Raw genomic sequence first — 12,508 nt, forward strand, 5'->3', positions numbered from 1 at the left:
CTAAAAAAACCCATCAAATTTTAACAACAACAAACCCTTCAACCGTTCCAAAAAGAACCCAATTTTTGTTTAAATTGCAAATTTTGTCGACAGCAAAGAACTGAAATTTTCTTAGAACCTACTCAAAAGGACCAGAAAGTTAAGCACTAAACTAGCTACTACACAATTTTTCTAAGATATTCCATATTTATAAGGATAACTTTAGTGCCGATAAACCTAATTTATTTTCAAATTCTTTTGAAAATCCATTGAAACTTGATAAGTAAATATTAGATTACGATCCCAAATAAGCCAAACGACTTCATCATCATCATCATCATCATCGAAAAGGTAAATCAAATTTAAAAAACCCATAAAATTTCAACAGCTACAAGCCCTTCAACTGTTGAAAAAAAAAAAAGGAATCCATCTTTTTATTCGAACTACACATTTTATCAACAGAAAACCAAAAGCGTTCACAAAGATCCGTACCCCCTACAGATCCAGATTGAAGTTTGTTTCACAACATCTCAGTCAGAAGAAGATGACGACTCCTCGGCGGCGAGTTTTTCAAGGGCTTTTTGATGTGCCCAAGTCTCGATAGTGAGATCGGGCTTGGCGTTGAGACCGACACCGAGGATAACGATGGTGAGGAAGCTCGTGACGTAGCAAGGCAACTCCCAATCTTCCCATTTACGGGATTGACCTGGTGGTGGTGGTGTCCTATTGAAGAGGTAACCATTGGGCCGTTCTTGGTGACCGGGCGTCGTCCACCGGCTTGGACCGTCGTGGGAGGAGAAGGACCGGGAGAAAAGTCGGCGGCGGAGCATGTTGGTCAAAGCCATCGTGGCGGTGGTGGAGGCCTAGCCTTGAAAGATCAAGGATAAATTTGGGGGACTCGTTTTAGGGATTTTATTGGGTTAGTTACTTACTTAGCTTCCTGACAGTGAGAAATGCTCTCTACACGACATCGTTTAGAGTTTGGCCTAAGCCAAAAACCAAATTAGTCTATTTATTATATGAAATATTCAAAATATGATAAAATCAAAATTCAACAGATTTACATAGCTATATTTTTTAAAAAATTTATTATCCTGAAATATTTTGAATTATAAATAAATAATATTTTTATGTCATTTTTTAAATAATAAATATTAACTATATTCAATATCGATGAAATTAATCCATTTAATAATAAATAGTATACCCACTCGAAGGTAAAAAAGTATGTAAATGTAAAGAATTTACATGATCAAATGCTTCTTGACAATATAAGAAGGATGTTGAGTACGATTTGAGCGCTTATTACTCTCCAATTTGGAACGTATTTCTCCTGCAACTAATGGAGCTATGTCACGCATTATGAAATTTTACTTTACTATATATTTGAAAATATTGTGCTCCAATATCTTTACTTCATGGTTTACCTTCTTTTTCTGTCTTCCATAACAAAATCATTTATTCTGCTTTAAATTCATAATCTTTAAGAAAGCATCGCAAACACTGTCAAAACTTCATGTGCAGATTGGCACTCAAACAGTATATAGATCAAGTTTAAAGAATCAATCTCATTTAAGTGGCACTCAAATAGTTAGCCTTCTGTTCAAAGAAAGCTTTAATATACAATATCATTTAAGTGGACCTGCCAAGGGAGTACACCACGGCCTTTGCACCATGGTGTTAGAGCATAACCTAACCGATAGAATCACTTAAACTGAAAACCAATAACATGTTTGGTCCGATAGATATCCTCAAACCAACAAAGGGATGGGGTAACAAGGAAGAAAGTAGGTGGTAGTGCGGAATGAGGAGATGATCGTTTTCATTTCATCGATTGAACCTATATCTGAACAAGAATACGAGGATGGAAAATCCTCAGTAACATATTCCCCTACTCCTAAATTCTCAATCACAATTCTATCAAGTAAAATAGTCTTTTCCTCCGTACCATTCGTGTGAAACACAAGTATGTTCAAAATTCTGAGATTTCCATTTATTTAAAGGATCATATTCTTATTCCCATGCCACATATAGGATGGATACGAGTACTCAAAAAACCGAAGAATCGAAGCTATCACAATCCTATCGGTCAATAATCCTTGATTATACTAACTACTAAATGCTCAACACTAATGTATGGCCCTTCACATATAACAATAACATAAATCATTCCTTTTTTTCTCCTCCTTTTCATTGATAAAAAACAAGTAGAATACAACTTACATACTGCCTCAATAAACTAAATAGTAATAATACCTACAAAGAGATCCCATCCCAACAGCCGTAAGGGGTCAACTGATAACCCGTCTTTCCCTAATACTATCCTTGCGTAACTTCTAACATTCGGAACCTTTACGGATATGCCATATTCATTTACTCCATGATACTACCTCTAGTCAAATGTGGGTTCTTAATTTACTAAAGAACTGATATTTTCTTCAAACCTATTGAAAGCACCAACAAGTTAAGCACAAGAGTAAACTAGCTAGAGTACAGTTTTTTTAAGATATTCCATGTCTGTAATGATAGCATTAGGGCATAAGCATATCAATAAACCCAATTTATTCCCAAATTCTTCTGAACAGCCATTGAAACTCGATAAGTTATGAATAGAAACAAGCTAATGACTTCATCATCGTCATCGAAAGCATAAATCCAATTAAAAAACCCATAAAATTTCAACAACTACAAACCCTTTGAACAACACATTTATCAACAGAAAATACAACCTACCAAAAGGACCAGCAAGTTAAGCACAAAACTAACTACAACACAATTCTTCTAAGATATTCCATATTTATAGGGATAGCTTTAGGGCACTAGCATATCAACGAATTGCAAATAAACCCAACTTATTTTCAAATTCTTCTGAACATCCATCGAAACTTGATAAGTAAATATCAGATTATGAACAGAAACAAGCTAATGAATTCATTATCGTCATTGAAAGCATAAATCCAATTAAAAACACATAAAATTTCAACAACTACAAGCCCTTTGAACAATACATTTATCAACAGAAAATAGAACCTACCGAAAGGACCAGCAAGTTAAACACTAAATTAACTACAGACAATTCTTCTAAGATATTCCATTTTTGTAAAGATAGCATTAAGGCACTAGCATATCAATACATTGCAAATAAACCCAACTTATTTTCAAATTCTTCTGAACATTAGATTATGATCAGAAACAAGCCAATGATTTCTTCATCATCGAATGCGTAAATCCAACAAAAAAAAGCCACAAAAATTTAACTACAGATCCTTCACCCGTTACAAAAAAAAAACCCAATTTTTGTTTAGACAGCACATTTTATAAACAGCAAAGAACTAAAATTTTCTTAGAAACTATCCAAAAGGACCAGAAAGTTAAGCTCTAAACTAACTACTGTACCATTTTTCTATGAAATTCCATATTTATAAGGATAATTTTAGGGCAATGGCATATCAATACAGGATCAATAAACCTAATTTATTTTCAAAATCTTTTGAACATCCATTGAAACTCGATAAGTAAATATTAGACAACGATCCCAAATAAGCCAACGACTTCATCATCATCATCGAAAACGTAAAATTAAAAACCCATAAAATTTCAACAACTACAAGCGTTAAAAAAAAAAAAGAACCCGTCTTTTTATTCGAACTACACATTGAAATCAAAAGCGTTCGCAGAGATCCGTACCCCAGATCCCGGTCGAAATTTGCTTCAAAACATCTCAGTCAGAAGAAGATGACGACGACTCGGCGGCGAGTTTTTCAAGGGCTTTTTGATGTGCCCAAGTCTCGATAGTGAGATCGGGCTTGGCGTTGAGACCAACACCGAGGATGACGATGGTGAGGAAGCTCGTGACGTAGCAAGGCAACTCCCAATCTTCCCATTTACGGGATTGGCCTGGAGGTGGTGGGGTCCTGTTGAAGAGGTAACCATTGGGTCGTTCCTGGTGACCGGGCGTCGTCCACCGGCTTGGACCGTCGTGGGAGGAGAAAGCCCGGGAGAAGAGTCGGCGGCGGAGCATGGTGGTCAAGGCCATCGTGGTAGTGGTGGTGGTGGCTTAGCCTTGAAAGATCAAGGGTGAATTTGGGGATTCTTTGGGGGGTTTTATTTGGTTAGTTATTAGATTCCTGATAGTGAGAAATCACTTAATACGACATCGTTCAAAGCTGGGATTAAACAAAATAAATAAGAGTTAACTACACTCGAAGTCACTAAACTATTAGCAAGTTTTCATTTTGATCAATTAATTTTAAAAAGTTATAAAATAGTTATTAAACTATTCAAAAGTTTTAATTTAAGTTAATGGGTTGTTAAGTTTTCTTTAAAGTAAGACTAGCGAGCTTCAAACAACGATTCTACGATAGATATGATGCATCAGTACCCATCGATGAGTAGAAAAACATATTTTATATCCAAGTTGTTTGATAGTTAGTATCGGAAATTGGAGAAAAAAATTATTTAAATTTTGATTCGCGGATTCTGATGTTCAAATATATATGTCATGAAAAAAAAACTGAATTTTAGAAGAAAAGAGGAATGAGAATTTTCGATTGGTGCATGCAGTGCGAACAGAGAATGACATATAAGAAAGATTTCAACAGTATAATAACTTAAATAAAAACTTTTAAATAATTTAGCGATAAAAAATAAATATGTATTCTTTATTGAAAATAGGATGAACAGTTTGAAATAATTTTAGATTTGATAAAAATATTTTTTATATTTTATATTTATAAAAATAAGAAGGAAAAATTATATATATAATTCTAATTTTAATGCACAGCAAAGTTGTAATAATAAGATACTCCAAAATCGTAGATTGAAATTCTTATTCTAATAAGCATTCATTTATAATAAACATATATATGTATATATACATTTCTTAACACCCTATTATTTTTTTATATAAATTTTTAATGGATTATGTTGGATTAATACATCATTTGACTCTTGAGTTTGACTTTAATATTCAATTTGGTACGTGAGTTTTTTTTCTCAATTCGATGCCTGAGTTTGATTTTAAAATTCAATTTAGTATCCAAACCAAACAACATCATGTGAGCTAATGAATATTTGACACATGTTCTTTAATGAAAAGCATATGTACTTAATTGGGACAAAAAAAAACTCAATTTTCAATTTAAATATTGAAACCAAACTCAAGTGCTTAATTGTGACAAAAAAAAACTCAAATACGGTTGATGTAGGGATCAAACAGGGCGGGGGAGAAGGTGAGGACAGGTGATTTACCTCGCTCAAAGCAATATGAGAGCCAACGAAGTTGGTGGGCAAAGGCAATGAAGTTAAGATCGAGAGATAAGGTTGAAAAAGGGGATGTCTTAGGAGAGAGTAGAAGAGAATGGAAGGAGAGAGAATCGTCTCATTTTCTGCCAAAACTGTGGGCTTTTATACCCTTAGCTGCAGTCTCAAGTTCTTATTAGTGGGTTAGAGGCAAATGGCCAAATGGTCCGCCACTATAGGCATAGGTAGGGTGGCAATTGGACGTACTTTCAATCATTTCAAATAGTACATGATAGTTGGAATTAGATATGAGAGTTCACACAATTATTAAGTCAAAGTGTTCCCAAAATGATGTTTTAAAATGGTAAGTAGGACCTTTATGATGTCATGATGAGGAGTGTATCGGAGGGGTTGTTCTCTAGGAATAAGGGTATAATATTAATAAGTATCAATTTAAATATTGAAGTTAAACTCATACACCAAATTAAACATTAAAACTAAACTCAAGTATCATATAATATATTAACCTTATTATATTTTCTTTTTGTTTTGATTTTTTTCCTTATTAGCTCAAAACCAGTACAAGAGATTTGGGACTATAGATGCTAACAAAATTATATAATTCTCTATTCTTTATAATTTTCAAGTTTGTTGAGTAAGTCTTAGGGCCAATTTGGATGGATAGTACGTTTATTTGCAGTTAGTGTAAAAATAATGGCAACGGTGAGATTAGATATTATTGCGTGAGATAAAAAGAAAGCTAAACGCACCGTACTAGAGGTAAATGGCCATCTAAAGGGACCCTTAGTTCAATAGATATCATTATCATTACAACAATCAAGAAAATGTGGATTGAAATACGCTAAAAAGTATTTTTCTTTTTGATTGTTAATAGAGATAGGCATTGTAATTTTCTTCCTCGTGTGATTTGTTGATAAAATAACTTAGCAACATAAAACAAAAGGATTTAATATTTTTATTTAAACCTTCTAGACAAAATTACGATGAGGAGTTGTGATATTGTTGCTGAAACTTGGATATCTAAATGACTATGTTTAGATTTAATTGTTAATTCGGATTTTAAATTTTTGGGTTATTTTAATTCACGTCAATTTTAAATTTGATTATCTCATAATCAGGTCATTTTAAGTTTAAATTGTTTTGAATTTGAAAAATTCAACTTTGATGCTTAAAATATTTCAAACTTAAAGTGATTAGACTTAAAAAATTTAAGTATATTGGGTTTAAATTATCTTCGTACAAATAAAATCGTGTTTAAATCAGACTAGTTAAATACGAAAATTCTCTATTCTTTATGACGTGGGAATACAAATGATTTTAAAACTTCGAGTTTTTTTTTTGTACCATTGCATGCTTGCAAATTAGGAGAGATGCAATATCCAAAACTCGAACCCTGAATCTTGAAATGTTACTCTTTTAAGGCTCTTAAAGAAAATAATCCGACTAATCCGAACCCGAACTGATTCAAATGGACACTAAATTAAAATCAGTTCACAACATTGCAAAAACACAGCAACATCCAAAGGATAAAAAGAAAACAAGAGACTAATTAAAGATGACAACAAATAATAGAAACAAAAGAAGCCAAGACTTCATATAATAGTTTGAATCATCATAGTTTGTTCTATGATTTTACAATATGAATCAATCAACCTCAAACCGAGTATTTTGATTGAATGACTCCGAGTTAGTATATAACATATATATATAATAACAGCATACTGAGATTTCATGTCTCCAGTCCTTAGAAATCGAAGGTTTCCATCTGAAGTCGGCTAAATAGAACACATGGAAACCAAAAGATATATATATATGGTGAGGCCTCTCCTCTACTTCCCTGCTAATTTCTGATATATATATAATATATATACAATACTAGCTATCATTAGAACTTTTTTTTTTTTTGGATAAATCTAACCATTTTGAGCTTCTTTCGGACTTCATAGCTCCATTTTCAATTGATTTGAGTGCAACGACACTGTACAAAATTGGGATATAGAGTTAGCATTGTTTTCAGTGTACATGGCATGAAATAAACGGTAAAAGTATCATAGAAGCCCTTGTATTAGGAGTCAGATTGCATTTTGCCCCCTCAAGAATGGACAAATTAGTAATTGTATGCTAGTTCAAAAAGAATATAAGTCATTTCTGTTAAAAATTCCATCCATTTGTATTGTTAAAACCTGACATGACTGACGGAATAATTAGACAGTGAGTGATACATGACAAGCCACGTGTAAGTCATTCTGACGTACTGGAATCAATTTTTAACTGTAAAAATGGATGACAGAAGGACCAGTTTGCACTTTGATTTAACATACAAGGGCTAATCTGCCCATTTTTTGAGTTGAGGGAGCAAAATGCAATTCGGCTCCTAGAACAAAAGCTTCCATGGTACTTTACTACTTTTACCAAAATAAACTTATCAACAAGTCAGGTTGACTCATTAAGGGTATCGAGAAAATTACCTGAGTTTGCAGAGGAATCATAGCTTAAAAGCAAGTTCTCCGGAGTTAAGTAATTATTGCAGACTTCTTCTCTCCCCCAAACAGGTTGCTGAAAGTTGAATCTCGGGCCACATCATAGGCATAACCATGCCAGAAAAGTTACTGTCCATAAAAAATCCACTCTACACATAACGAAAGATGATCAAACATGTTAGTGCCTTTAAGAAGAGAAACTCAACAGACAACCCGAAAATACGACATCCTATAGATGCTTATACACAACATAACCTGTTATACAGTCAACTGACAGACTTCCTTTTATCATACAGTTTAATGAGTAGTTCTTTAAGATACTGAGGAGGAACCCCCTGGAAGAAGCCATGGACTAAAGTGTAAACCCGTTTAGGCTTTAACCATCTATATACCAAGTTCATAAACAAGAAATCCAGAATGAAAGAGAATTTTACAAGAAATTTCCACCATATAAGTGCTTTTGCAAAGGCTAAATGCTTTGCAGCTAAGTTAGACTCGAGTGTGAGTGTTGGACTCAGTTATGCGCCTGACACAGATAAGGTTTTCCATGTATTTGGAGGGTCTTTGAAGGATTATATCTCTATACTTATACCCGAATGTGTCAGACACAGGTATTTCATGTAAAATGAAGAGCTAGAGCAACATAGCTTTGCAGAGCTATTTTTGTCGTGTGAACTGGGAGAATCACGAAAAGAGCTTTCAATTCTGAACTATAGGCTCAACAGATACGAAAAAAGGTGCCTTATACTTACTTCTGCCGTGAATACACTATCAAAGTTGAAATCAACTCTTGGGTTCACTGCAGCGAGTCTCATTGATAAGAACTGCAACCAAAGAAACATGAAAACCAGAATAAGACCAAGGGGATGGAAATGCATCTAAACTGCAGCATAAAACATAAAAAGAAACATGCCAATCTACTGTGATCTTTTCTTAATTTAGCAAATTTTTCCAGTTACGGTTCAGAGGCCATGCAAATGCTTCCACTTATCCAGTAAAGGAAGTTCATAAGAAGAACCAAAGACAAATCATAGCAAGGTGGACTAGAAATTTGTCTTGGCAAATATTTAAGACAATTAATCTCAGGCCAAATTCACATCTATAGTCATTTGAAAGTGATTTTGGAACAAATAGACGCTACAAATTTTAAAAACTATATGATAAAAAAATTACCAAAGATTTTGGGTAGCAATAGGGGGGCATCAAGTGGCTTTCACTACACTTATTAGCCCACTTGCAATGCTTCAGAACATATCAAGAATTCATGATTTCTTTTAACAAGTTCAAACCGAACGGTACATGAGAAAAACTAAAGTGATGCTCAAGATGCACAATCCTCACCTCCACTTGACGTTGTAGGGACTGCACATGGTTGATGATTTCATCCAAAACTAACGCTGTGCCCGAAATCTGCAGCACATGGTATTTTTTTAAGATCATAAAAAGGCTTCAATATAATTGAATTCATATGATCCTACAAAGAAAACTACGAGGCTTTCCAGAGCAGTAAACTTCTAGAGCCTAATTGAACACAAAAGCATAGTTACCAAAGCTCTTGATAGTGGTAAGTTATAAAATATATTGGTAACATGTCACTATAAGGGCATCCACCTAGAATCTGGTTGTTCGAAAAGTTAAAAACTTTCATGATGGTGATATAAGTTTAACTTGGCTGCGTATAAGTAGTATCATCATAAAATAAGTTCCAGATTGTTTCCACGAAACAAAAACATAAAGCTAACCAGAAGCAAAAGATTTCCAATCTCACAATGGAAGACTAAGTGTATCAACGAATAAAAATTCATTAATATCAACCATTCGTTCATTTTCAACAGTTAGGCATCTCAAATCCATTCAAATTATAGGTCATCTAATTTACACTGAATTTGTGGTCACATCTTCAAGAAAATGACTTACACCCATTTGTTGAAAACATCTTGTGAACAATTAAGAAAACATAAACGAAGATTATGTTTTGAACAATTAAACTAATTTCTCATGCACCATCACATCATGTCCCCATGTAGTTAGGCAAGCATTTGGCATACAGAAAAGGCATTTTCTTTTGTGATCCTTTTTCTTGCTATCCCATAAGAGTATGGATGCCGAACTTGTAAGAGAAGTTAGCAACTATTCTACATCAATGAAAAGTGGGGACCCCAAAAAGACATTTAATGTAACAAGCCACTAGACAAAGTCCATAGGGGCACTTGATGATAAATGTCCAGCTAGCATTCCACATGAATAAAAAAATTCTCTCCCTTTATCGTCGAAGGCTAGAATCGTCATTTTAGCAACAAACATCCTTTCCACCGATGTATTCAACATCCAAAACATCAATTCAAAAGATTAGATTAGCTTCTTTTCATTTACTACCTTCACTAAAACAGCAACTACTATCTCGGTTTCTAAATGAAAAAGACGATGTTAACCTCAAAAGGGACTCCTAACAAACTCACCCAACAAAGGAAGAAAGGTCTAGAACATTAAAATTATCAAAGAGCCGTGCCCATAGCAAAAAGTAACTCTCTTTTCTGTGCAAAAAGGTGACGAAGTACAAAAACCGTTACTAAAGAAATATAATCAAAAGATGTAATCCACTAATCCTACTTTTTTGTGGTACCCATTTAGACAAATATTCTTAATTTAATCACACAATCATAATCATAATCAAATCATTAATCATTAATGAACTAAATAATCCAAATTGAACTGACCTTATTGCATCCTGGTACCAACTCCTGTAGGAGCTTCATACGTGCATTAATCTTCTCTCTCCTTGCCTAAAAACAAAGATTATATTAGCTTAATTAAAACAAATAAGCAGATTAATTAAGGAATCATTATGGAAAATTAGGAAATTACTCTCTCAGCTAAGCTATGGCTATCCGTTGCTTGTCCCCGGCGAGCTCTAACGTGAACGTAAGGCAGCTTCTCGGTGTCGTCGGAGCTCTCTTTCACCGTTGTTTTGCTTTTCTTCGTCTGCCCTTTCACCTAAAAAGCTCGAAAAAAAAACAAATTTATCAGCTAATTGGATCGAAATTGAAACACCCAGAAACCCAATATAAAAAATTTCACCTTTTCTCGGTCTTTTCTCTTGATACCCCGGTTCTCCACCGTTGGATCGGAAATTAACGGCTGAGACGAGTCGGTCTCAGCCGGTTCACTCTTGACTGCCTTCTGGAGATTTGCACTTGAAATGTTCGACGTCGCTTCAGGCGAGTCGCTCTTGTTATTACCTTCGCCGGCGAACACGGAGAACCTGGCTGCTCGTTCAATTAGCCCACCATTAGAAGGAAAATGAAACCCGCCTTTGAAATCTTCAACGTTCGGAGCTGGAGCGGCAATGAGGTTAGCCGAATCCGGAGAGTGAATAAGCTGAACAGCTTGGGGAGCAGGGAGTTCAAGCAAAGCCGTGAAGGAACTGGCATTGTCGGTCGCCGGAGCCGACATCAAACAGTGGATTTCGTCTGTAAATTGTAGCGATTCAAGTGCCGCTACTTCCTCCCTTTCCAACGCCGTTTTATTAGATCTGGTCTCCAATGTCCCCGCGTTTGACTCCATAGCAGAAAAACGAAGAACAAACCCAAAATCCAAATTCTGAAAAAAACCCAATTCAATTCTTTTAAAATAAAAAACACCCACACCTTTAATTCACCCCAATTTCAACTCTTAACAACTTCAAATATTTTTTTTACAAGCTTTGATTTAGTTCTTCAATGGCGGTCAGCTCAAGCTAATAGAAAACTTGTTAATTGTTATTGAGAGATATTAATTTCACAGCCATTTGAAGTAGAAAGAAAGCAACGTAGCTGGGTTTGTCTGGTTTAATAATAAACAGGGATTTTTTTTTCAAATAAATAAATTTGTTTTTATTTCTAATTTTAGAGAGGATTGAAAGAGAAAGACGAAAGTGGGACTCTCAGTCTCGAACTAAATTGTTAAAATTGTACTGCCCCAACTGTACAGTTCGTTGAGAGTGAAAGAAAGTTTTATTGGGTACGGTTCGATTTAATTTTATGATAACATAAGGAACGGTTCGACTTAATTTTATGATAAATAATTATGGTATGATATGAAATAATAACAACAAATATATATTAGTATTTTGAACGTTATATATGTAAATTATTAATGCGTCAAAAATTATTTAAATATAAAATATTTTATTTATATAAATTTAAGCTCGAATCAGGCTTGACTCATTGAATCGTACTATTCAAATAATAACATACTAAAATATATATACATATTAATCATATGTGTGATGTGGTGGTTGCTCGCCGCATTTCTTAACTATGTAGTCGGGAGTTCAATCCTTACTCATAAAAATAGAACAAATTTCATGACTAGTCGTTTATCTTTTCGAAGAATCGCAACAAAAGGAGCCAAGATTGTTTGCACAGATGCGTAATGGCGAAATTCGAACTCGTACGTTTAGCATAATAGGTATGGGTGCAAATATGGTAGCATAATACGTTTAGCATAATTAGGGGTTAGATTGCATTTTGCCTCTCTTTTTTTACTTAAATGGGTAATTTAGTCATTGGATATTAGACCAAAGAGTAGATCGGTCCTTTCTATTAAAAATTTTATCTATTTTTAATCAGTTTGCTCTTCGATCTAACATACAGGGGCTAATTTGCCTTTTAAAAAAAAGAGATAAAATGTAATTTAACTCCTAATACAATGGTAGAGGTGCTCATGGGCCGAGTTGGGTTGGGTTCGGGTCGGGTCTAAGCATGATATTAATATACTTTACGTTTGTCCAAGCTCGGCCCCACCCA

At 34.4% G+C, this 12,508-nt stretch overlaps 3 protein-coding genes across 3 annotated transcripts; all 3 read right to left on the reverse strand.

The window, feature by feature from the left end:
• Positions 1-319: 319 nt before the first annotated feature.
• Positions 320-966, reverse strand: LOC107925961 (uncharacterized). Its single transcript, XM_016856732.2, has one exon. The coding sequence runs from the start codon at positions 822-824 to the stop codon at positions 510-512; it is 315 nt and encodes a 104-aa protein (XP_016712221.1). The 5' UTR covers positions 825-966; the 3' UTR covers positions 320-509.
• Positions 967-3,700: 2,734 nt separating this feature from the next.
• LOC107925960 (uncharacterized) lies at positions 3,701-4,073 on the reverse strand. Its single transcript, XM_016856731.2, has one exon. The coding sequence runs from the start codon at positions 4,013-4,015 to the stop codon at positions 3,701-3,703; it is 315 nt and encodes a 104-aa protein (XP_016712220.1). The 5' UTR covers positions 4,016-4,073.
• A 2,737-nt stretch (positions 4,074-6,810) lies between these two features.
• On the reverse strand, positions 6,811-11,708 carry LOC107925930 (transcription factor bHLH48). The gene is given in 8 exon segments (XM_016856687.2): positions 6,811-7,219; positions 7,710-7,804; positions 7,806-7,870; positions 8,474-8,545; positions 9,063-9,131; positions 10,439-10,504; positions 10,587-10,715; positions 10,800-11,708. Coding segments are annotated over 8 exon segments (1,020 nt in total). The 5' UTR covers positions 11,286-11,708; the 3' UTR covers positions 6,811-7,181.
• Between the last annotated feature and the right edge of the window lie 800 nt (positions 11,709-12,508).

The sequence above is a fragment of the Gossypium hirsutum genome, chromosome D11 (assembly GCF_007990345.1).
Source record: "Gossypium hirsutum isolate 1008001.06 chromosome D11, Gossypium_hirsutum_v2.1, whole genome shotgun sequence".
NCBI lineage: Eukaryota > Viridiplantae > Streptophyta > Magnoliopsida > Malvales > Malvaceae > Gossypium > Gossypium hirsutum.

Excerpts from the sequence above, each read along its gene's own strand:
- LOC107925960 (XM_016856731.2), bottom strand. The coding sequence starts at position 4,015 with ATGGCCTTGACCACCATGCTCCGCCGCCGACTCTTCTCCCGGGCTTTC.
- LOC107925961 (XM_016856732.2), bottom strand. The coding sequence starts at position 824 with ATGGCTTTGACCAACATGCTCCGCCGCCGACTTTTCTCCCGGTCCTTC.